The following is a 26980-nucleotide window of genomic DNA, read 5'->3' as shown; positions in this document are numbered from 1 at the left end:
AGGCTGGAAATGGCTGAAAGCCAGCCTGGAATTGGCCAAAACCCCTCTAAAACCAGGCTTGTCAACCAGTAAAAACCAGCCAACCAGCTTAGGCTGGTTTAAGCTGTTTTTTTCAGCAGGGACTAATGTGTAATAAATACTGTAATATATACATTATAATATGGAATGGTCTTAAAACACTGTAGTATTTCTATTTAATATGATGAGGGATATAACTGCAAAGTCGCCACTTTCTTTACAGTACAACCCTTATTTACGCGGAAACTCTGGTTACCATGGTATTTCTGTCTGTGTAAGGGCTCTTACTCTGACCTTGTGGAGTAGACTACAGCGAAGTGTGGACTAACTGAGCAGTTCTTGTCCACTGCAGCGGAACTGACTCGTTCAAGACTCGCATTTATTGTTGCTGTTTGCAAATGAGGCCGCGTGCGCGCGCGTGCGTTTCCGACTGTTTGTAGTCTGTCAAATGTCGTGACGTCACGTCTGGAGTCGCGCACTGTAAAATGTAACTTTACTATTTCCATCCAGGCGCGCGAGAGACTTCAGACCAACGCCGAACTCAGCATGGGATTATTAAACTCGGCGGGGCACCGACAAAGTCCGAGAAGAAACGACACCGACGACTCCGCGATCTAGCGAACTTCTGAGGGGGATAAAGGACATTTTGGAGCGCGGGTTCCGGGTTTTCTGACAACCGTCGCTGTTTTGTCGCTTGAAGAAAGTTGCTCGGAGTCGCGTTCGCGCGCATGGACTTCTTTGTGTGTGTCATTTTACAACAGATAGTAAAGCCGAGGACTCTAATGAAATGAGTAGCAACTACAGCGAGGAGCTGGACTTCAGGCTGATTTTCGGGGAGAGCAGTTTCAGCCACACAGGTCTGTACACTACTTCCACCATTATAATCAGTTAAGCAGAAGCCATGCTGCAGCTTCCCGTTTTCTGAAACTAATTCTCCGGGGTTTTACAGAAGTGGCCATGTTTGTTGTGAATACGTGAAACTGGTTTTCTGAATAGTCACTTCCTTATCTTCCAGCATCAAAGAGGTGCGTGCAGTCGACGCGCTGAAAGAGGAAGGTCAAAGACTAATCATGCGAAACATCTTTAAAACATGCGTGTTTGTACTTGTGTTTGAGGTTAAATGTGCTGGTTTTTACTAAACTGCAAGCTGCCACAGGTGCATTTGTATGTTAGTAGTTGTAGTATTACTGGCACTGAGCTTGACACTGTACTTCCCTACATTCTGTATGCTTAACAACTTTTAAACATGCAGGTTTTACTTTATCTATAAATTAAAATGGGCTGTTTTTTAGACAAAAATGCCATAAATGCTTTTGTTATTGTCGTTGTTGTTAATAATAGGTTAAATTGATGATGTTAACAATAATAATAATTATTGTTATTATTATTATATCATCACATCCTCATTGTTTATATTATTATTATTATTATTATCATTGTTATTACTGTCACTCAGCATACCACTGTACTTACCTACATACAGTATGCTAAACAACTTATAAAACCTGCATGGCATAACAAAAATGTCATAATTGCATTTGTTATTGTCGTGGTAGTTAATAATGCTTCATTGTCATAATTTATTATTATGAATATGAATTTAATATATGAATATGACTTTACTAGATATAAAACTGCCATGATTGATTTTGTTATTGTTGTACCAGTAATACACTAATAGCAGTAATGCACTTATTATTATTATTTGCACTGAGCATCTCACTGTACTTCTCTACACTAATGTAAAACATATTCTCAAACATGCTTTGCAACTTAAAATTGTTAAAATTTACTGTTTTTCCAGATAAAAATGGCCAAAGTTGCTTTTGATATTGTTAATAATAATAAAAAGAAGAAGAGGAATATCAGCATCATTAATATCATCATCATCATCCACATTTTTATTATTTCAATAATTATTATTATTACTGGCTCTGAGCATGTCACTGTACTTCCCTACATACTGTAACCTAACCATCTTTTAAATATGCATGTTTTGCTTCATCTATAAATTATAATTGGCTGTTTTTTTAGGCCAAAAATAGTCATTGTTGTTAATAATGCTTTAATATCATAATTTATTATTATAATATCATCCTTATTATTTATATTATTAGGATTGTAATGATCATCATCGTCATCATCATCATACTATTGATTTTCTACATACTTTATGTTAAACATCTTTTAAAACATGCATGTTTTACTTTATGTATGAATTTACTAGACGTAAAACTGCCATGATTGCTTTTAGTATTGTTGTTATTACTGTTGCTGTTATACACTGTATTGCTGTTATGTACACTTAATATTATTTGCACTAAGCATTTCACTGTACTTTTCTGCACTAATGCCAAAAAATCTTCTCAAACATGCTTTTTCAACTTAAAACTGTTAAAATTGACTGTTTGTCCAGACAAAAATGGCCATAATTGCTTATGATATTGTTAATAATAATTTAAAAAATAATATCAGCGTCGTTATTATCATCATCATCAACCTCTACATTATAATTAGTATTATTACTGGCACTGAGCATGTCACTGTACTTCCCTACATACTGTAACCTAAACAACTTTAAACATGCATGTTTTACTTTATCGATGAATTACAATTGGCTGCTTTTAGGCAAAAAATGCCATAATTGCTTTTGTTATTGTCGTTGTTGTTAATAATGCTTTCATATCATAATGTATTATTATAGTAATATCATCCTTATTATTTATATTATTATGATTGTCATGATCATCATCGTCATCATCATTATATTGCTAATTCTCTACATACTTTAGGCTAAACAGCTTTTAAAACATGCATGTTTTACTTTATGTATGAATTCACTAGACATAGAAAAACTGCCATGATTGCTTTTGTTATTGTTGTTATTACTACTAATAGCAGTAATACACTTATTATTATTATTAATATTATTATTAAGATTATTATTATTATTATTATTATTTGCACTGAGCATCTCACTGTACTTCTCTACACTAATGTAAAAATATCTTTTCAAACATGCTTTTTCAACTTAAAATTGTTAAAATTAACAGTTTTTCTAGACAAAAATTGCCAAAGTTGCCTTTGATATTGTTAATAGTAATAAATAGAATAATATCAGCATCATTATCTTCATCATTGTCTTTCTTCTTCTTCTTCTTCTTCTTCTTCTTCTTCTTCTTCTTCTTATTATTATTATTATTATTATTATTATTATTATTATTATCACTATTACTGGCACTGAGCATGTCACTGCACACATTCTGTATGCTAAACAACTTTTAAACATGCAGGTTTTACTTTATCTATGAATTATAGATTATATTATAGATTATATTATAATCGGCTGTTTTTTGGGCAAAACATGCCACAATTGCTTTTGATATTGTTGATGTTAATAATATTAATAATAATATTATTATTATTATTAATAATAATAATAATAATGATAATAATAATAATTATTATTATTATTATTATTGTTACTATTATTACAACAATATTACTAATTATTATTATTATTTATATTATTGCTTATATTATTATTATGATCATTATTTTTACTGGCACTGAGCATGTCACTGTACTTCCTTACATACTGTATGCTAAACAACTTTAAAAACAAAACATTTTACTTTATATATGAGTTAGACTTAGCAGTTAGCTACTATAATTGCTTTTGTATGTTGTTATTATTATGGTGGTAGTATTTATTTATTTATTTATCCTGGCACTGATCATGTCACTCTACTTCTCTACATACAGTACGCCATTGTTGAAGTGTTCAATGCAAAGTGCACTTCCTCTGTAATCCGCCTCCTCCATCGGTAGGTAAACCTGGCTGATAACGAGGTTGAACTCACCGCAATTCCCCTTTCAAGTTTTTATTGCTGGACATTTGCCTGATGAGGCTGGAGTGTGGTCAGGGTGTATTACATTATGGCCGTCAGATAGTCTTATCACTGTGACAGCATCCCCAGCTCGTGGACCTGTGTTTGTGTGTGTGATGTTAATGGTCAGCTACTGTTGTGCTGTGAACGAGCCATAAGAGCATCTCTCCTAATACAATTGCCAAGTACCTAAATTAATGGTTAAGATTTCTTTACACTCTTGATAACATTTCTATAGCTGGCATTGTCTGCAGGGCATCACTGATATAAAGGAAGCCAGTCAACATTACTGATGATATTGTTATCATGAGCACTTAAAGATACAGAGACGACTTATTATTTTAGCTTCTGGTCCATTTAGGAATACTCAGATTGTTGCATTAGTAGTTGTTCTTCTTCACCAAAGTCAATTTTGTTGGAGCAAACACAGCGAAACGGGTGGGATGGGATTTCATAGCTAGTCAGTGATAAACAGTCTGTATATGAACACAATCTTTCTGGCTTTCTAATTGTCAGTGCATGAGATTCCTATTTTCTGATGCAAATGATCTAACAGTGCCACCGTACGGTCCGTAAAGGATTTACAAAACAACGTTTAAATGTTCTCCTTTATAGATGCTGAGATGTTGATTCAGACATCAATTAAATTGTAATATATGACATCCACGGCAGAATACTTTGGATGCAAGTAGCATTTGAATACATGGCAGAAGTCTGAGATGCTCTTTTTTAGATTTATCAACCAGCAAAACACAAACAAAATGGCGTCCCGTCCAGTGCTTGATTTCATTAACTGGTTTTCATTCACTCCTTCAAGTTGGCTTGACTCAAGTGCTAAAAAGTGGCGGCATGGTGGCTCAGTGGTTAGAACTGTTGCCTCACAGCAAAAAGGTTGCTGGTTCGAGTCCCGGCCAGGCCAGTTAGCATTCCTTTGTGGAGTTTGTATGTTCTCCCTGTGTTTGCAAGCGGTGGATATGAGATATAAGCGATTGGGTAAACAAAATTGGCCTTAGTGTGTGAATTCGAGAGTGTATGGGTGTTTACCAGTAGTGGGTTGTGCCTGGAAGGGCATCCGCTGCGTAAAACATATGCTGGAATAGTTGGCGGTTCATTCCGCTGTGGTGACCCCTGATAAATAAGGGACTAGGTCGAAGGAAAATTAATAAATGCAAAAAGTACCTTACATTCAACATGTTTGTCCACCTTCAGACTATCGGCAAGTAACGGCTACTCAAATTTCTTGTCTTCCCCTCTAGAATCCAGATCAGATGATGATGCCAACTGCTACCCTCTCTATCCTTCTGAACCCCATTTTCCTACAGAACAGCAGGACAACTGTACAAACCAGCCATATGGCACCCCTAACCCTGGTTCTGTCCAACCTATGGAGTCTCCCAGCAGGGTGTTTGACTGTCCTAGCATCCAGATCACCTCCATCCCAGCCAATTGCCTCCAAGACCCAGGAACCCAGCAGTTGGACCAGTCCACAGGTGCTTGTGCTGAAGTCGGTGCTGGATCCCTATCAAGGGACCAGCTCTTTCTACCATTGGATGCATCCTACAGGGACACGTCCTCCCTGTGTCCTAGCCCCTGCAGTAGTTTGTCCTCCCGTAGCTGGTTGTCTGATGCCTCGTCTTGCGAGTCTTTCTCGCACATATATGATGATGTGGAGGCAGAGCTGAATGAGGCAGCCGCTCAAGTCCGTCTTGCATCTCCTCTAGTGTCTCCATTGCCGTCTCCTCTACCGTCCCCTCTTAACTCTCCCCAGGCATCTCCGCAAGTCTCTCCACTTGTTTCGCCCTTTGGTTCTCCCGGATGTATGGCTGCTTACGGAGATGATCCTTGGTACCGTTACCAACAGTATCATCAGCAATCTCTGCAGTATCCGTTTGCCCAGTCTCTATCTCCGTATCAATCCCCCCGCACCAGCATCACTGAGGAAACATGGCTCAGTCCGCGTCCACACTCCTCCTCCTCGCGGCCCTCCTCTCGACCAACCTCGCCATGTGGGAAAAGGCGACATTCCAGTGCAGAGGTCATTCCTGGTTTGGCGTCCCCTCACCTTTCCCCTAATGCGACTCCATCTCACTCTCCTCGCGGGAGTGTCACTGAGGAATCCTGGATGGGTGGAGCCACGTTTGCCCCATACCACACCCTTCCAGTGGACGTGGATGTCCCATCCAAAACCAGAAGAACTTATCAGGCAAACCACAACCAGGATCAAGCATCTTTGTTTTCTGGGCAAGAGGACTCAGGGCTTCAAGACCAGGGCCTTGCAAACTCAGGCATAGCTGTATCTCTGCCCAGCTTAAAGAAAGAGGATATAGTGGAACACTTCTTAGCCGTTCCAACACCCTTCTCCTGGGTCAAACCCAAGCAAGCCAGCACTTTATACAGGTAAACTAATGTGCTTGATTGTTCCCTCTTTGGTTTTGAATAAGGGTCAGTTAAAGAGCAAGTCACATGGGGTTTTAAAGTTTGGTAATATTGTGTCGGAGTCTGATACAACAAGTTTTATTGCATTTAAGGTGCACTAAATAGTCAGTGTGACATTTAAATTTATAGTGTTTGTTTTGCTAGAGCATATTGTTATTCTTTAGGTGTTTCCCAACTCTGTTCTTAAAGACAGACTAACGGTACACATTTTCAACCTCTTCTTAATCCAACACACCTGAATCAACATATCAGAACATTAGAAGAGACTCCAAAACCTAAATCGAATGCGTCAGATTAGGGACAAAATTATGTACTGTTGGTGTTGGTGTATAACTGTTTACATTACAGCATGGCTATCTTACAAACTACAAACGAGGTGTTTCTCGAAAACCCATAAGACCTGCTCCTTAGTGACTGGTTGTTGGCCTTGTTCTTCCAACATTTATGCAACTAATAGGGTACTAACAATGGGTGTTCTGTTTCACTGTCCACTGCTCACAAACAACAGCCACCATTGTTCTCTTTTTACACACTCAGGTCAACTTCTTTACCTCCGCTGGATTGTCCTCTGCCCAGCCAGTATGGTCAGTGTGAGCTGAAGATGGAAATTCAACCTAGAGCTCACCACAGAGCACATTATGAGACGGAGGGCAGTCGAGGGGCCATTAAATCAGAGTGCGGAAGACACCCTGTTGTAAAGGTCAGTCTTTACACCTGATCTCAGATCAGCCTTTAATTGATTTCCCCCATCCTTCAAGGTCCATTTCCTGTGCAATAAAATGATATATGTTGTATGGATATAATAAAAAGTAATTGCACTTTATGAAAAAGCTCTATGCTTTATTTCATGATGTCACAAAATACATTGTTTACGGTAATTCCTAAATGAGGGCAATATTAAACAACATTACAGGGATACAAACATGGGTTCTAGTGTTTTCATGATACTGGAATTTGGTACCAGTCGATACAAAAATTTTAAAAACAGCAATTTGAGCTCATACTTAAACACTGCTGATTTGCCATTTTGTTCACATGCACAAAAGAAATTACTGTGATTGGCCGTGAAGGTCATCAGTTCAGTCCATCAGTCCAAACTCACTGCTGTTTACTGTGTGTAACATAGATACAGGGACACTGGAGCGTTTTAAAGCTGCGATCCATCAGCGTATGTCAGCTTATAGACCATAAGTCTCAAACTCTATTCCTGGAGGGCCACAGCTCTGCACAGTTTTGCTCCAATCCTAATCAAATTAATTTATCTAATCTAGGTGTTTAAGACTACTAGATACTATTAAGCAGGTGTGAGTTGCAGAGTTGCCGCCCACCGTAAATTAAGCTTGAGACCATTGTTATAGAAAAACCAGCTGATCAATGTGACTTATGCGACAATGCGTCATAACCTAATGTGCTATCCACTAGACCACAACAGCGGTACGTTAAGATATGACTCATCTGAGTTATATCATCATTAACCTGCAGGCTGCATCTTGCTCACGAGGCTGCAAGAAAATAGATAAAAAGAGCAGAGCTGCGGTAAAATAATGAATAAGAAAACTGTGGTCAAGTAAATAAATTAATTAATTTAAAAATTGTGACTGCTAAGAGCAATAGATTCTGGAGCTAGGGACACCAGCCCTCACGGCCAAAAAACGGACCGGCCCACTGGGAATTCTCCCGGTCCTCCCGATTAGCCAATCCGGGCCTGCCCTGACATTATCTTAGGCAGGTACAGTGTGAAAACTCTAATGTTGGATGGCTGCTTCTCACTCAGGACAGTCTATGCTAATGAGGGACAGCTGGTCACTAGTGGGCGGGGCTTTCCCCCTTTGATGACACATACAAAAGGAGAATGTCAATCAAAGTGTATCTTTCAATCAAGTGCGATTATAAAAATAGAATTAACTCATGTTTACCATTAGAAGCTGCTTATATTCACACACAACTGTGTTTAAACCCCTTATCAAAGTGATTTTTGCATAATAGGTGCCCTTTAAAACCTACTTTTTGCACTTCCATTTGTTGCCTCTGGTGAATTATAAATGGAAATACCTACAAGTGATTTACTGATTATGATTAATTATTAATAAAGTGTGTCGGCCATCAGTACCTAAAGTATATGTTCGTCATGGAGCATACAAACTGCATTGTGCACTTTTTAAAATAACATGAACTTTTACAGCAATTGTCTCCATTGTTCTGGTAAATTGAGAAAGGCTTCCATACCTCAAGGTTTATTTGTAGCTCATCTGACATCTGCTGTATAGCGCAGGACAATAAAACATCAGGTCATTGTTTGCCTATATTTAATTATTCATAATAATGTCACAATAATGCACATTTTGGATCATAAATGAAGTTTAATTTGCCTCAAAAACAGACGAGGAGATAAATGAGATGAATGTCAGCCAGTCTTATGGACAGGACGTTGGATCCAGTCAGCTTGTGGTATTTATAACAACGCGCGAGCTAATGTTACATGTGTCGGCCTGTTTGTTTACCCTAGCTACCTATGACACAAATGCCCATAGGACGAACAGATGCTCTGAGCTTTCAGAAATGATCACATGCAGAACTAGAAAAGGAAAGTTAGTCAACATAGGGGTTTGTTGACGTGACGTTGCATTTTCTCTGAGAAAAATGAATATAGATCATTTCAATGTGGCCCATGAACATTTCCTGCCTGTTATCAAACTATTTCATAACTGTAACCAGAGGCAATTCAATCATAATTTAATGTTAAAACAGCTCTCATAATGTTATTTATCAATATGTGGCTCTTTTTAGATTCTCGGAAGCTACAGAAATTAAAAATGCACAGCAGGAAATACTTTGAGTCCATTGTTTTTGTTTACCACCCCTCACAATGGTCTATTATTAGTATCGTTAAACATTTTTTGTCTTCCAATCAATGGACATCTTGTTATAAACACTGCTTTGGTGTTAGATTTTTAAAACCGTCCTATGTTGTGACCATCTCAATGTGTTTTTCAATAAATTACAGCTATTATAAATTAAAAAGACTATAGTAAAATCATTATTGGCTGCCTCAGGCCTTATTTTACAAGTGGCTATTTTAGTAAATTGCTATCCTTTTTTTAATACATATTTTAAGAGTTCACACTTAGATATTGCTTGATAATAGCAGGAGTTGGCCCGGGAGAGAACCCTGAGCTCAGAGATAATTAAGCCCAGGGCTCCCTCTGATCGATGAGCATGTAAGGGGAGTTCAAGATCAGGTAGTTCTCGAGAGCTCCCCCTGGTAAAGGAAGAAAGGGGGAGATGGGGTGGATGGGGGGTGTCTTCGGAAAACGAAGATAAGGGAGTAGTTTTAGCCGGGCTACTTATGAGTGAGATTGGATTAATCTGATTGGCTAGCTAATGATTGTAGATGAAAGACCCGCTGCGATCAATCATATCACCTGCTCCTCTCGAAAATATAATAGAGACTGAAAAAAATAGAGACTGGCGCATTTAGACAAGCATGTGTGACACTATATGCTCATTTAAAATCAGCCAATTCCACAAAAAAACAACAAAAAACTTTTAATTAGTTGATTTGTTTAATCAGGTTAAATTCAGGATCATGTGACAGAAGACTAAGACCTTCACATTAAGTTTTTGACTCGGAATTGATTAGATTTATTAATTCATTTTCCTTGGGCGTAGTCCCTTTATTCATCAGGGGTCGCCACAGCGGAATGAACCGCCAACTATTCTAGCAAATGTTTCACACAGCGAATGCGTTTCCAGCTGCCACATAGTACATGGAAACATGCGTACTCGATCTTACACACACACTCATACACTACTGCCAATTTAGTGTATCCAATTCCCCTAAAGCGCATGTGTTTGGACTGTGGGGGAAACCGGAGCACCTGGAGGAAACCCACGCCAACACTGGGAGAACATGCAAACCCCACACTGAAACGCCAACTGAAACCCCGCCCACTATAGCATCTCTTCCTCTTTAGCATGTAACTTTAGTTTTAAAGTGAATCTGCCACTATGCTGACACACAGGCATTAGTAGCTCCGCCCTCATCTGAAAAGAGCACAATCTCATCTACATTTAAAGCAACAGTCACCAAAACGCAACAATTGCATCAAAACTTGAGAGTTATACAACATTATTTGTGTGGGATTGTAAACTGAAACCTCACTACATACTCTAAAGACATCAGACACTTATTTTCCACTTTGTAAAAAGGGGTCCGCTTCAAAGCTTTGACGGATGGTGTGTTATTTTAGAGTAACCAGTTGTGTCTTCATTCTTTCCCAAGCTCATCGGGTATAATGAGAAACCCGTCAGCCTGCAGATGTTCATCGGGACGGCGGACGAGCGCTATATCCGGCCGCACCCCTTCTATCAAGTGCACAGGATTACTGGGAAAACGGTCGCAACGCCGAGTCAAGACACTGTAATATCCAACACCAAAGTTCTTGAAATTCCTCTCCTGCCCGAGAACAACATGTGCGCCAGGTACCTGTCAAACAAACCTCTGATTTACATTCACCCTGCCCTGCACACACTGGAGAGAGAGAGAGAGAGAGAGAGCGCGGTTTTGCATAAGTGATGTATTGACATGGCTGACAGTTCAGTCTTTAGATGTTTAGATGTGTGGTTTCACACCTGCACAGATGAATAGCAACCGTGATGGTGAGGACTATGCCTACATTAATTATTATTTTTTAATTATTATTATTCCAAGACGGATGGCACGTTGGCTCAGTGGTTAGCAGGCCCCTCACTGCAAGAAGGTCACTGGTTCGAGTCTGGGCAGGGTCAGTTGGTATTTCTGTGTGGAGTTTTGTATTGGCGTGGTTTTCCTCAGGGTGCTTCGGTTTCCCCCACAGTCCAAACACATGTGCTATAGGGAAATTGATCAACTAAATTGCCTGTAGTGTATGAGTGTCTGTGTGTGAATGATTGTGTTTCCCAGTACTGGTTTGCCAGTCCGCTGCGTAAAACATATTCTGGAATAGTTGGCGGTTCATTCCGCTGTGGCGACCCCTAATAAATAAGGGACTAAGCCGAAAGTAAATGAATGAATAAAGAACAACATAAAAACACAATGTACACTTATTTTGTCCATCTGCTTGCAATGTTTTTGAGCCTGAGATAACTATTGTACATACTCCAATACAGGGGGTCCCGAACTTTTCAGCCCGCGATCCCCAAAATAACAATGCCAGTGACTTGCGACCCCCAATATCCTCTGAGGTGGTTATAAATCTATAAACCTTGCACATACCGGCACACACATACCAATAGAACCAAGTCTATATCATTTAATCTTGGAGAGCGCCACTCGGAGACCATCCTCCATGTTCAGTTGTTCATTAATTCATTAATTTTCTTGTCGGCTTAGTCCCTTTATTAATCCGGGGTCGCCACAGTGGAATGAACTGCCAACTTATTCCGCACGTTTTTACACCGTGGATGTCCTTCCAGCCGCAACCCATCTCTGGGAAACATCCACACACACTACGGACAATTTAGCCTACCCAATTCACCTGTACCGCATGTCTTTGGACTGTGGGGGAAACTGAAGCACCCGGAGGAAACCCACACGAACGCAGGGAGAACATGCAAACTCCACACAGAGGTTTGAACCAACGACCCAGCGACCTTCTTGCTGTGAGGCGACAGCACTACCGACTGCGCCACTGCTTCACCCCTATGTTCAGTTGTATGTATTCTTAATGTACGCAAGTGCCATAAAGGTGTCAGAAAATTTAACCTGGTGTCATAAAATCAATGTGCTGACACTAATGCTGTGTCTTTTATGTAATGTAATTACCCCAGGGGTCACAAAAAAAAATCAAATGGCTTTTTTCACATTTTATAATGTTTATTATTAACATGCTACTTATACCAATTTTTTGTTCTCCAGCAGGTTATAGATAAAATATGGTAAATCTAATCGTTTAATAAAATGAATTAGATTTTTGGAAATAGCCAAGCGACCCCTCTTCATTGTCCTGTGACCCCCCGAGGGGTCCAGACACCTACTTTGGGAACCACTGCCCTAATATGTCAGAAGAACTGAAACCTGGCTTTACCAAGTCTTGGTGAAATGTATGCAAATTTGCACATATTTAGTTAAATTAATCACCAATTCGGTTTGTAAGAAACATTTAAGTCGAAGGAAAATGAGTGAATTAATTATTCCAGCTAGCTATTTAGCAATATAAAGAGTAGAGTGAACGAATGCAACCCCTTGACACAGTATTGAATAAGCAGGAAATTAGAGAGGCAACACAGTGGAGCAGTGGGTATCATGATCGCCTCACAGCAAGCAGGTCGCTGGATCAGGCCTCAGCTGGGTCAGTTGGCATTTCTGTGTGGAGTTTGCATGTTCTCCCCGTGTTGGTGTGGGTTTCCTCTGGGTGCTCTGGTTTCCCCCACAGTCCAAACACGTGCACTACATATGTGCTAAAATTGACTGTAGTGTACGGGTGTTTCCCAGTGATGGGTTTTTGCAGCTGGAAGGGCATCCGCGGTGTTAAACCAATGCTGAATAAGTTGGCGGTTCATTCCACTGTGGCGACCCCAGATTAATAAAGGGACTAAGCTGAAAATAAAATGAATGAAATAAGAGGGATTTTTTAAATAAATAAAAAATAAAATGCAATTAATATTATTAATAATAATACAATAAAAGTAATCAGGTTGCATGAAAAATCTCACAATGAATCACATTTCTTATTATCAATTAATCTAAGTGAATTAAAATCTAAGTGAAAGCCAATAAGAGTTGGTATGATTTAAAGAAACCTCTGTTTGTAAAAAAAAAAAAAAAAGTATAAGAACGTTTATAGTAGCTTCTAAGCATTTGTTTTGGTTTTCAAAATGGCACCTTTATTATAGCTGTGTTATTTTACATTGAGTGCATTGCATCATGGGAGCTGATTGTTGAGATTAACGTTAACTAGTTAAGTGCACATTTTTTATTTTGGTGCGTTTTTTATTATGACTAATAGATGAAATTAGCCATGGCTAAAGCAAGACAGAGTCTGTGAGTTGTTATTGTTATTTCTGTGCAGATGTTTATATTATTAAATAAAATAAAAGTGGATTTATGCATATGTTTAGCTGAAAACATGAATTCATTAATTTTCCTTTAGCTTCGTCGTTATTTATCAGGGGTTGTCACAGTGGAATGAATCATCAGCTATTCCAGCATATGTTATAAACAGCGGATCCCCCTTCAGCTGCAACCTAGTACTGGGAAACACCCGTACGCTGTCACATTTACACACTCACAAACACTACGGCCAATTTAGTTAATCAGTTCCCCTATAGCGCATGTGTTTGGACTGTGGGGGAAACTGGAGCACCCAGAGGAAACCCACGCCAGCACGGGGAGAACTTGCAAACTCCACACAGTGGAAACTGGAACCAGCAACCTTCTTGCTGTGAGGCCAGAAACGTCTTATTCTGATGTTATTTAGTTAGTGCAGGTCTCATGAATGCAGTCAGCTTCTGCTCTTCACACATCAGCTTCATTTCCCTGGAAAAGAGTGATTTTCTTAAATAAACAGAACTGAATGGACTGTAATGTTTGATGGTTGCCTTTTATTTTTCTTTGAAAGCATCGATTGTGCCGGGATCCTGAAGCTGCGAAACTCAGACATCGAGCTGCGTAAAGGAGAGACCGATATCGGGCGTAAGAACACGCGTGTGCGAGCGGTTTTCCGTGTTAACATCCCTCAACACAATGGGAAATTGCTGTCTCTGCAGGTGGCGTCCTCACCTATAGAGTGCTGTGAGTTATGCTCTGTGCTCATGCTTTCACTGTGTTAAACATTGTATATACAGTTGAAGTCAGAGCTATTAGCCCCTCTTTATATTGTGTCCCCCAATTTCTGTTCTGAAGATTTTTTCAGCACATTTCTAAACATAATAGTTTTAATAAATAAATTCTAATAACTGATTTCTTTTGTCTTTGCCATGATGACAGCACATATTTGCATAAAATAAAATATTTTATTTGATAAAGATTGTAATGTACATGAGTTCTGTAAAGGTAACAAAGTTTACTATGGTGCGCTGAAATATTCTGCTGCAGTTGACACCGTTGCTGCGTCATTATAATATAATATATAACATAAACACCCCATGGGTCGAATCCAAAGGAAAAAAATCCATTTTAATTTTTGCATGTTGTTTTTTTTTAATATAACTATTAAACACTATTAAGCATAGTTTAATAACAAATTAGATTTTTGCAAATCACAAAGCGACCCCCACTCATTGTCCCGTGACCCACACATTGGGAACTAGTGCTGTCGGCAAATCCAAAACAAATATTGCTTAAGAGGGCTGATAATATTTGAGCTTAAAAAAATTAAAAACTGGTTTTAATCTAGCCAAAATAAAACAAATCAGACTCTCTTCAGAAGAAAAAATATTATAGGAAATACTGTGAAAAATTCCTGAATCTCTTCAACATCATTCGGCAAATATCTGAAAAGGAAATGTGGCTGCTGTTTAATTTATTGAGCTACTATTCTACTCACATAACGTCCTATTTTTTCTCCCTGCAGTGTAGTATGGATGTTTTAGAGATTACGATTTGGATTTAGATTCTGAAAGTGTTAACAAACCCCACTGATAACCAGATCCTCTGTGTTTTACACTCGTTGTTTTCCTCCGTTCTCCAGCCCAGCGTTTGGCTCAGGAGCTTCCTCAAGTGGAGAGCTTCAGTCCTGCCTGTGGATCAGCATCTGGAGGAGAAGAGATGCGAATAACAGGACAAAACCTTAATTCAGAGTCCACCGTCGTCTTCCTAGAAAAGGGCTCTGGTGAGTCAGATCACGTTTATTTATAACGATTTTCACTTAATGGTAAAATCAAATAGTGTGTAGAAGCAAACCCAATAGTGTTGTGATGAATATTTGGATGACAGTCATTCATTCATTCATTTTCTTGTCGGCTTAGTCACTTTATTAATCTGGGGTCGCCACAGCGGAATGAACCGCCAACTTATCCAGCAAGTTTTTACGCAGCGGATGCCCTTCCAGCCACAACCCATCTTGAAATTAGATGACAGTTTCCCATGTAAATGACATCTGTCTTTATTTTTCCATTCCAGATGGTAAAACACAATGGGAGGTCAACGTGAGGCCTTTACCGGAGAAGAGTCAAAACGTGAGCACTGTAAACATTATGTTATGAAACGCTGCAATTCCTCATTTTCTAGCGTAACGTATGCTACATTGAGGTCTATAATACAGCTGTCTCTGAAGTTTTGTGTGTTCCCATTCCTGTTTAGACAAGCATAGTGGTGAAGATTCCTCCGTACTACAAGAAAACCACGGCTTCCTCCACGCAGGTGCAGTTTTATGTCACCAATGGCAAGAGGAAGAGAAGCGGCTCACAGTTCTTCACCTTTCTCTCAGGTAACCCTCCGTCTGCAAGTCTAGTCCTGCAGTTGGTTGTAAAAGTAGAGGAAAACAGCGGCCGTATTCACAAACCATGTTCACCCTTGTGGGATTGTTTAAATTGACTACCCTTTGGTTTTGTTGGGGGCTGATTTTGCCCCATTGACTTCCATTATAATTACTTTTTTTTGTTTTTGAATGCAAAGCCATGACAGCATATAATTATGCATTCTTGATTGATGATGCTGGTTTTCCCTGTTGGAAAGAGGTCCAATTTGTTGCTTTTACTGCTGATCATCAGTTGGCAGCAATAATCAATTAACAAACTAATTAGAGATAAAGAGAGACTATTTATCAATCCATTCAGCCGATCTCCAGGTTTAATATTTAGCTTAGCTTAGCATAATGCATTAAATCAGATTAGACCATTAGCATCTCGAATCTGAATTTGCCTCAATTTCGTCTTATGTGCAAGTTCAAATTATAGAACTTACGTGAAAAATTCAGCATTAGCATCCTTTTTTCATCTTTATAACCCTCTCGGGTAACCCTCTGTCTACAAGTCTAGTCCTGCACACAGGTGTAAAAGTAGAGTAAAACAGTGGTCATCGTATTTGCAAAACATCTGAAACAGATAGTTTGGCCAGAAATAAAAATTCTGGCATCATTTACTCACCCTTTACTTGCTTCAGTTCAATTCCAACCTTTATGTTGAACACAAAACAAGATACTTTGAATAATGCTGGAAATCTGTAATCATTGACTTCCATAGTATTTGTGTTTTCTACTTTAAAAGTCAAGGTTTTACCATTTATCAATCCATTCAGCTGATCTCCAGGTTTAAATTTTAGCTTAGCTTAGCATAATGCATTGAAACAGATTAGACCATTAGCATCTTGAATCTGAATTTGCCTCAATTTTGTCCTATGTGCAAGTTCAAATAATCAAACTCAAATGAAAAGTTCAGCATTAGCTTTCTTTATCATCGTTATAACATTTACTCACCCTTTACTTGTTTCAGTTCAATACAAACCTTTATGTTGAACACTAAAGAAGATGCTTTGAATAATGCTGGAAACCTGTAACCATTGACTAAAAGACAATGGTGATGGGTTTTCAGCTTTCTTCAAAATATCTTTTTTTTGTGTTTAATACAAGATATAAAGTGTTTATAATCACTCAAGGGCAAATCAATTTTAGAATTGGATTGCATCTGTGTTGTAAAAGTAAATAATAATAATTTCATTTAAAGAAACTTTTTTTTTTTTTTAAATAGACTAATTTTATAACTCCTCTAGAGATAAAGAGTTTTACTGTTTATAACACAATCAGCTAATCTCCCGGTCAATTATTTAGCTTAGCTTAGCATAATGCATTGAATCAGATTAGACCATTAGCATCTCGCTCAAAAAAAATGTAAAGGCATTTGAATTTGCCTCAAACTCATCTTATGTGCAAGTTCAAATAATTGAACTCAAGTGAAAAATTCATCATTAGCATTCTTTATCATCTTTATAACCCTCTCGGGTAACCCTCTGTCTGCAAGTCTAGTCCTGCACACAGGTGTAAAATTAGAGTAAAACAGTGGTGATCGTATTCGCAAAACATCTGAAACAGATAGTTTGGCCAGAAATAAAAATGTTGGCATCGTTTACTCACCCTTTACTTGCTTCAGTTCAATTCCACCCTTAATGTTGAACACAAAATAAGATACTTTGAATAATGCTGGAAATCTGTAATCATTGACTTCCATAGTATTTGTGTTCCCTACCCCTCACAGTGACATCACTCGCTCCATTTGAGTGCATTGTGTGTGACATTGCATCGCTGAGTGAAGCAATCTCAGCTTGCATCAAAGGCTGCATCCAGATACTATTGGATAAGAAAACTCATAAGGGTTTATAATCAGGGTCAGTAAATTTTGCCATTAGATTAGATTTGCATTGTAAAAGTAAAAATAATAAAAATATTAATAATAATTTAAGTTTATGAATTTTTAAATGGGTCAATTTTTAGCTTAGCTTAGCATAATCCATTGAATCAGATTAGACCATTAGCAACTCGCTCAAAAAAATGTACAAGTGTTTGAATTTGCCTCAATCGTGTCTTATATGCAAGACATATCGTTATAGTTATCATTCTTGATATGAATGGCTCTTTATTTATGATAATTTCAAAAAGCCACATGAAGACTTAATCAACACAGGGTTCCCAGGGTTCATGGAATTTCTGGGAAAACATAAAAATTTTAAAAAGTCTATTCCAGACACCGAAAGTTAGTGGGAATTATTTATTTTTTATTTTTTTGGTGTGGAAGTCATGTAAAATCAGGGATTTTATTTTTTACTTCCATTTATTCAAGTTATTTTTTCGATTGCATGTTTTTTTCTATTTTTATTTTTTACTGTAGTATATTGTATATTAGATGTCATAAATGATCGCTGATAAAATTACAAATATAGCTAATTAGGTTGTGAGCTAATTACTGACTTTTTTTGCTTTTGGAAGTAGAATTTAGTCAGTGTGGTTTTGTGTAAAAACAAATTCTTATTTAATGCAATAATGAATTATATATATACATATATATATATAATAAAATTCATTATTGCATTAGATTAAAATTTTAAAATTAAAAAAAAAAATTTATTAGCCTACAGAATATAATTTAATATAAAATAAGCACAGTTTCCTGAACAAATGCAATGTTAAATTGTGATTAAAGAGATGCATTTTATTGTATATAACTAAAATGTAACTAAAAAGCTATATTTGCATAACCAGTATTGAGAACTGAGCATAGTGCTCATTATAGGTGATGGACATATAGGTTTATAGTAAGTAAAATCAAGGAAAATCAAAAAACTGGCGTAACCATAGCCCTAACCTGAACCTTGTGAATCTCAATTAGTCAGCACATTATAGTAGTTGGTCAAAAGTTTTAAGCTGACCTGTAATGTGTTGAATGCTCTTCCTCCAAGCAGCGCAGGTCAAGCAGGAGTTTAGCACACAGCCTGCCGCTCCTTCAGGTCAGACTGAGCTTCTGGAGCAATGGCTGCTTTCTGAAGAAACGCTCTGTGCTTCGACACATCTCAGTTTCTCACCTCAGGATGCTTCATATCTGAGCCGCTCTCATCCAGCTGACAGGAGCTTTAATTCCAGAACGGATCTCCACTCCATGTTTCCTTCTTCACTAATTGAATTCAACAGCTCTTTGTACCAAAAACCTCATCAGGATCCTTCCTACAAAGCACAACCCAGTCTTCCAGTGGCTTTTCCGGAGCAAACAGCGACTCAATTGGACAAAGGATACCAATGCATTCGCAGTCAGAATCTGGACAATCTTATCTTGGATGCTTCAGGTCTGCACACCATGGCTGCGGTTTCAATCCCACAGTCCTCCTCTTCCCAGGGGCTTCCTACAGTCTCCAAAGTGCCTTCTACATCTCCGTCGACTAGCAAGAACGCTGAACCGGCCAGCGCATCTCTTGTGGAGTCCAGCGAACAGTACTGTGTGTCTGAAAATGGAGATCGCCTTAACATTAAAGAGGAACCGGAGGAAGAGAAAGAGCTGGATTTCCAGTCTGTGGGCCTGCAGGATATCACTCTCGATGACGGTAAAACTATTGACTTGATCACTGTTAAAACCCTCACACTTAATACACTTGATTTAACATGTACACATAGACATCACACATGTACAGTGCATCAGGAAAGTGTTGATAGCGCTTCACTTTTTCCACCTGTTTGTTTGTTCCAGCCTTATTCCAAAATGGATTGAATTGATTTATTTCCTCAACATTCTACACACAATCCCCCATAATGACAATGTGAAGAAAGAGTTTTTAAAATTGTTGCAAATTTATTTAAAATAAAAAATGTGAAAAATCAGATGTACATCAGTATTCACAGCTCATTACTCTGTTGATGCACCTTTGGCAGTGATTACAGCCTCAAGTCTTGTTGAATATGACGCCACAAGCTCTGCACACCTGTCTTTGGGAATTTTGGCCCGTTCCTCTTTGCAGTACCTCTCAAGCTTATTAGGTTGGATGGGAGGCGACGGTGTGCAGCCATTTTCAGATCTCTCCAGAGATGTTCAATAGGATTTAGGTCTGGGCTCTGGCTGGGCCACTCAAGGACATTCACTGAGTGGTTGTGAAGCCGCTCCATTATTATTTTGGCGGTGTGCTTTGGGTCATTGTCCTGCTGGAAGATCGCCCCAGTCTGAGGTCAAGAGCACTCTTGTGCAGGTCTTCATTCAGGATGTCTCTGTACATCGCTGCATTCATCTTTCCCTCTATCCTGACTAGTCTTCCAGTTCCTGCTGCTGAAACACATCCCCACACCATGATACAACACCACCATGCTTCACTGTAGGGATGCTGTTAGCCTGCTGATGAGCGCTGCCTGCTTTCCTCCAAACGTAACGCCTGGCGTTCACTCCAAACAGTTCAGTTTGAGTCTGATCAGAGCGGAGAGTTTAGTTTCTGATGCTCTGAGAGTCCTTCAGATGGCAAACTCCAGGTGGGGAGTGTCTTCCGTCTGGACACTCTACCATACAGATGCCTGATTGGTGGATTGCTGGATTGAGATGGTTGTCCTTCTGTAAGCTTCTCCTCTCTCCACAGAAGAATGCTGAAGTTCAGACAGAGTGACCATCGGGTTATTGATCACCTCCCTGACTGAGGCCCTTCTCCCCCGATCACTCAGCTTAGATGTCCGGCCAGCTCTAGGAAGAGTTCTGGTGGTTAAACATCTTCCACTTACGGATGATGGAGGCCGCTGTGCTCAGTGGAGCTTTCAGAGAAGCAGAAATGTTTCTGTAATCTTCTCCAGCCTTGTGCCTCCAGACAATCCTGTCTCGGAGGTCTACAGACAATTCCTTTGTCTTCATGCTTGGTTTGTGCTTTGACATGAACTGTCAACCCTGGGCCCTTATATAGACAGGTGTAGCCTTTTCAGATCATGTCAAATCAGCTGAATTGAGCACAGGTGATCTCCAATGAAGCTGCTGAAACATCTCAAGAATGTCCAGTGGAAACAGAATAAACCTGAGCTCAGTTTAGAGCTTCACGGCAAAGCCTGTGAATACTGATGTACATGAGATTTTTTAGCTTTTCTATTTTTAATAAATTTGCAACAATTTAAAACTCTTTTTTTTTCACATTGTCCATATGGGGTATTTTGTTTAGAATTAGAAATTGTTGGTGGTTCATTCCGCTGTGGAGTGACCCCTAATGAATAAAGCAACTAAGCCAAGGGAAAATGAATGAATGAATGATAATTAAAACAATGGATAAATAAAATAGATTATGATAGAACCCTGTGAATCAAAATCTCAGTAAAAAAAATCCCAGAAAGTCAAACTCTGCTCAGGAGTAAGGATTCTCTAAACAATGAATTAACACATTTCCTGAAGAATGGCCACAAGATTTAACACAAAGTCTTCTTAGGCAGCTAATGGGAAGATTTAGCATGTCAAACTCATTACCCAGAGGGTCTTGCAGTGTTTAGCTTTACCCATAAGTAAGTGCACCTGATCCAGCTAATCAGGTCTTCCAGGCTTATTTGGCCCAAGCCCAAATATCACATTCATGTGTGGTTCTGCGGTTCACATGTCCTTTAAGGGATTAGTTCATTCCAGAATGAAAGTTTCCCAGTAATTTACTCACACCCTTGTGTTTTTCAGTCTTAACGAATAAAAAAAAAACTAATATATATTTAGTGAATTACAAGTATTTTCCGTGTATTTCGAGTTGTGAATTGCATTATGGGATGTTGATTATCCATTACCCGGGATGCTGAAATATGATTGGCTAAAGTGGCAGTGGGCGGGCTTATTGCACAAAACAAAGACAGCCGTTCAGGCATGTAACGCACATGTTGAAAGCAGAATATCTGACTTCAGCATTGTTTTACAGATAGAGAATGATCACTGAGCATGGTTCTGAAATACCTGCAAACATATCATGGCATTTTCATGCTTCAGAAGAGTCAAACACTCACATACAGCACCTTAAGGACTCAGAAAAAACTGTCCATTAACATTTTCATATCAGCAACACTAGTATGTGTTCGCATGCAGTACACACTTTCCTCTGCATATAATGCTGGCTCAATCAACACACAGCGAATTAGCAAAGTATGCGCTAGCTTGGTGGCATATGCTAGCAATGCGTTTTGTTTACTCTGAAGGGAAGCGAGCAGCTGCCACCCCGAGTGTCTGGAAGCCTGTTTAGTTTGGGCCTAATTATAGTCCGCCGTCCTGCAGTGCGCTGGGAAAGAGGATACTGGCATTGCATGGAGTCCCAGAAAGGGCTAAATATTGCAGCAAGGCTAATCTGCCGCTAGTTTTGCGCAGCTGTATTGTGACATGCGTTGATTAGCTGCCTGCACGACGCACGGCCATGACTTTGAGTTGTTAAAGCATTATTTACATTTTATAGGTGTGTGTGTGTGTGTTTTGGTCTGTTTTAGTTTGTGTATGTGTGTATGTGTGTGTGTGTCTGCTTGTATGTGTTTTAAAACATAAATACAGAAATTCAATTCGTTAAATCAAAAAACGATTCATATATGCTGAAATCCAATTCGTAAATTCAAAACACGATTCATATATGCGGAAATCCAATTCTTAAATTCAAAACACAATTCATATATGCGGAAATCCAATTCGTAAATTCAAAACACAATTCATATATGCGGAAATCCAATTCTTAAATTCAAAACACAATTCATATATGCTGAAATCCAATTCGTAAATTCAAAACACGATTCATATATGCTGAAATCCAATTCGTAAATTCAAAACACGATTCATATATGCGGAAATCCAATTCTTAAATTCAAAACACAATTCATATATGCGGAAATCCAATTCGTAAATTCAAAACACAATTCATATATGCGGAAATCCAATTCTTAAATTCAAAACACAATTCATATATGCTGAAATCCAATTCGTAAATTCAAAACACGATTCATATATGCTGAAATCCAATTCGTAAATTCAAAACACGATTCATATATGCGGAAATCCAATTCGTAAATTCAAAACACGATTCATATATGCGGAAATCCAATTCGTAAATTCAAAACACGATTCATATATGCGGAAATCCAATTCGTAAATTCAAAACACAATTCATATATGCGGAAATCCAATTCGTAAATTCAAAACACGATTCATATATGCTGAAATCCAATTCGTAAATTCAAAACACGATTCATATGTGCGGAAATCCAATTCGTAAATTCAAAACACAATTCATATATGGGGAAATCTAATTCGTAAATTTAAAACACGATTTATGTATGCGGAAATACAATTCGTAATGTCAAAACTGGATTCATAAATGCGGAAATCTTATTCATAAATTTAAAACACGATTCATATATGCGGAAATCTAATTCGTAAATTCAAAACACGATTTATGTATGCGGAAATACAATTCGTAATGTCAAAACTGGATTCATAAATGCGGAAATCTTATTCATAAATTTAAAACACGATTCATATATGCGGAAATCCAATACGTAAATTTAAAACACTATTCATATATGCGGAAATCCAATTCGTAAATTCAAAACACGATTCACATATGCGGAAATCCAATTCATAAATTTAAAACACGATTCATATATGCGGAAATCTAATTCGTAAATTCAAAACACGATTTATGTATGCGGAAATCCAATTCGTAAATTCAAAACAAGGTTCATATATATGCGGAAATCCAATTCGTAAATTCAAAACACAATTTATATATGGGGGAATCTAATTCGTAAATTCAAAACACGATTTATGTATGCGGAAATCCAATTCGTAAATTCAAAACACGATTCATATATGCGGAAATTAAATTCGTAAATTCAAAACACGATTCATATATGCGAAAATTCAGTTCGTAAATTCAAAACACAATTCATATATGTGGAAATCCAATTCTTAAATAAAGAGCGCTCAAAATCAGTAAATAGTGCTCAGTGTAGTGGAGTGACAGGAAGGCATGAACAGAAGCTGTGCTATTTTTGCTGTTCACCTGGACGCTATCAGTGGTGCAGTGGACTGGAAAACCCCTGATGAGGGAGAGCTGCTGTCCGGCTTCAGCATGCCAGCACGTTTGCGTGGGTGTTTACGTGTATTTGTGACATATCAGGGCACAAATCTGCATAATGACACAAGTATTACAAGAAGGTGAGGTCAAGATTGCTGATGTCCTCATTTCTCCAAAACCTTATAAATCACTCAGAATGAGTTTATTCAGCAAGTAAACCTGCACACAGTCTCCTGTGAGGGCTGGTTTAGGGCTAGGGTGGGATTTAGAGCTGTAGAAAATACAGTTTGTACAGTAGGAAAACAGTCCTCACAATTCACAAATATGTGTCTGTGTGTATGCACGTTTGTGTTTGTGTGTACAGTATGTGTGTGTGTGTGTGTGTGTGTGTGTGTGTGTGTGTTATCCAAATTCTCATCTGAATGTAAACCCCTCTGCTTCCTCTTTCTTGCATACACATATTAATATCCTGCACCGTATACTTAGTTTCCCCTCCACATGAGTCCTGCTGTAAGTGACGTGTGTATTTAAAGTGTATTAATAGTTATGTGTCTATTAGGAAGTCAAAGCAAACACAGGATGCGCTGGTTGTTGACTAACAGTTGTATCAGCCCTTGTGGTTTTAACACCTCTGTGCTTAGCTTAAGTTTGCTTTAAAGAAGAATGAGATCAAACACCAGCCATTAATACATGCACAACACTGCCCTCAGATGGATTCAACTGCGATCAAATGCAAATATATTGGTTTGTGCGCTAAAAAAGGTCACACTTTAGTTGAAAGTTTACATTATTTAATGTTAGCTAATATATTAATGAATGAACAATTCTTATATAATTAGGTAATCTACAGACCTGCTGAATGCTTGATTCTGATTGGCCGGTGAGCATTCTTAGGTATTTGGTTATTATTAGGAAGGTACAACTAAAGTGGTTCCGGCAGGTTTAGGCCAATCCATATTCTATATTTGTACCCTATCCCCTTGGCCCTTGAAACAGAGTGTGAAAGGGAAAGGCTTCAAAATTTAGCCCTAAGAAATGGGACAGAACTACATCACCTGCACACAACATCATAGGTCATCGCGATCTCTTGCTTCTAGGGATGCAACGATTATAGATTTTGATTGTGCGATTATAGTCTGATGAATAATCACGGTTATCATGATTAGTATGCATTCATTAATTTCAAAACACTGCTAGTTTAAAAAAATCACATGAAAACTCCTTATATTTTTAAGTGTTGTTTATTGCTGCTTAGAAACCAAAGAATTAGACACAAAATAATAATAAAAAGCAAACAATAGTCCATTTCTCTTTTGACTTAAAAATAAGTGAAAAAAGTTTTGGCATTTAAACATAAGTAATCATTTTACACTGAAAATAAATGTCAATAAATAAAATTTAAATAAATTAATTTAAATTTCCCAGAGATGGGTTGCGGCTGGAAGGGCATCCGCTATGTAAAACTTGCTGGATAAGTTGGCGGTTCATTCCGCTGTGGTGACCCCGGATTAATAAAGGGACTAAGCCGACAAGAAAATGAATGACTGAAGTTGAGAGATGGTCACTTGTGGGCGGGGCTTTCCCCCTCTGATGACATCACACAAAGGGAGAATGTCAGTCAAAGTGTTTCTGCAGACTGTTTCTGTCAAGTTTGATAATAAACAATACTTTTAATACACTTTCACCATTGGAAGCTGCTTATATTCAAACACTCCTACCACAGAACCGTGTAAAAAAACCCTATAAAAGTGAATTCTGCATAATAGCTCCCCTTTAAACCAGTTATATTGAATGATAATGCAATGTTTGTGAGATTCAAATTGTCTGCTTTTCTTTCTTTCAGTGAGTGAAATCATTGTAAGAGACTTATTCGATGCTCCAGAATCAGGGAATGGCAACAGCGTGCCGTAACAGAGACTCCTGATCAGTGGAAACGGTGCATGCTGCGCAGGACTTGAAGATCCCACTGTAACTGTTTGATTTGCTCTGCATTCACTGCACATTTAGCAATACCGTGTATATAAACGCTTAACATAGGAAGATTGTCAACGTTTATTTTTTAAAAACCAGCATATCAAATGTGAATGTAAAAATGACTTTGCATAGTTTTTGATTCATCATGTGCCTTAACTTGACGAGCCTTTTGTTGTAGCCTTTCTGAAAAGCTTCCAGATTTGACCGTGAATGTGAAATCTATTGGCGGAGATGATGATGATCATCATAAAAAGATCTGAATAAACTATAAAGGTAAAATATGCAGCATATGATGCAGGCCCGTAGCCAGGGGGGGGGGGGGGGGTGGGGGGGGGGTTCGGGTGGTTCGAAAGACCCACCCCTCAATGACAGAGGTGCAGAATTTGTCCCATACATGAGCTCATTTGTGCTATTTTGACTGCCACACCATCATCATTTGTGAAAATAACCCATTGAAAAAGGCTTTCAGACCAAGCCGAATCCTCTGTTGACCGTGACATCAATGTGACCTCAACTAATCTGTTTTGTCCAATGCAAACTATTAATTTTTAATTTAACATCCAGCTGTGCAGGAAAATATACAATCGGATGTAAGTGAAGTCATCTTCTTTCCGTCTGTCGGATGAGACTTTACTGAGGTCCTGACTCTCTATGGTCATTAAAAATCCCATGGCACATGGTAACCCCAGTGTCCCGGGTTAGGGTGTCTTCCCGAGCTCAGAGCCCTCTCCCACGACAGTAAGCCTAATACGCATAGTCTATTGAGTGTGAACTCGTGAAGTGTGGTTATGATGACCATCCGACAAGCCAATGCAGCTAAAAACAGTGCATTATCAAAGATAGTCACTGAAATACAGTGTTTAAATCTCGGAATTAAATATAAAATGAGGTGAATAACTGCAAAAAGGTCCACATTTTGAGAAAAAAGACCCACCCCGTTCACCAGGCTGGCTACAGGTCTGTGATGCACAGTCCCGTGTTTTAACCTGCCGAGTGTTCATTTTAAAACTGTTACCTGTTTGGCATTTCATGTATCTTTAACTGTTGCTTGATCTTCTTTGGAAATGTCTTTGTATTTATGAATTTTTACTGAACATAAAATAAGATTTTGTGACATGAGGTCTTGTGTGGAGTTTGCATATTCTCCATGTTGGCGTGTGTTTTCTCCGGGTGCTCCGGTTTCCCCCACAGTCCAAACACATGCGCTATAGGGGAATTG

At 38.5% G+C, this 26980-nt stretch overlaps 2 protein-coding genes across 4 annotated transcripts in view; both read left to right on the top strand.

Moving 5' to 3' along the window:
* dus2 (dihydrouridine synthase 2) overlaps positions 1-26980 on the top strand; it is a 255375-nt gene that overhangs the window by 13508 nt on the left and 214887 nt on the right. The gene's annotated exons all lie outside the window — the stretch shown is intronic.
* nfatc3b (nuclear factor of activated T cells 3b) lies at positions 486-26880 on the top strand. 3 transcript variants are annotated; one of them, XM_001921732.7, is made up of 10 exons: positions 486-875; positions 5165-6305; positions 6882-7044; positions 10627-10826; positions 13943-14115; positions 15014-15154; positions 15445-15500; positions 15625-15751; positions 18715-19347; positions 25631-26880. In XM_001921732.7, exons 1-10 carry the CDS (start codon positions 806-808, stop codon positions 25696-25698), a joined length of 2772 nt encoding a protein of 923 aa, XP_001921767.2. In that variant the 5' UTR covers positions 486-805; the 3' UTR covers positions 25699-26880. The 3 variants fall into 3 exon arrangements, with proteins under 3 accessions (XP_001921767.2, XP_073799520.1, XP_009296487.2); XM_073943419.1 differs by having other exon boundaries at positions 18715-19455; positions 23635-26880; XM_009298212.5 differs by having other exon boundaries at positions 18712-19347.

Source organism: Danio rerio, chromosome 25 (genome assembly GCF_049306965.1).
Source record: "Danio rerio strain Tuebingen ecotype United States chromosome 25, GRCz12tu, whole genome shotgun sequence".
NCBI lineage: Eukaryota > Metazoa > Chordata > Actinopteri > Cypriniformes > Danionidae > Danio > Danio rerio.
Note: the sequence above shows the minus strand (reverse complement) of the source record. Positions and strands in the feature narration are given on the sequence as shown.

Coding starts and splice junctions, on each gene's coding strand:
- nfatc3b (XM_073943419.1), top strand. CDS start 806: ATGAGTAGCAACTACAGCGAGGAGCTGGACTTCAGGCTGATTTTCGGG. Junction 10,827..13,942: donor GAGAACAACATGTGCGCCAG/GTACCTGTCAAA, acceptor TTTCTTTGAAAG/CATCGATTGTGCCGGGATCC. Junction 15,155..15,444: donor CTTCCTAGAAAAGGGCTCTG/GTGAGTCAGATC, acceptor TTTCCATTCCAG/ATGGTAAAACACAATGGGAG.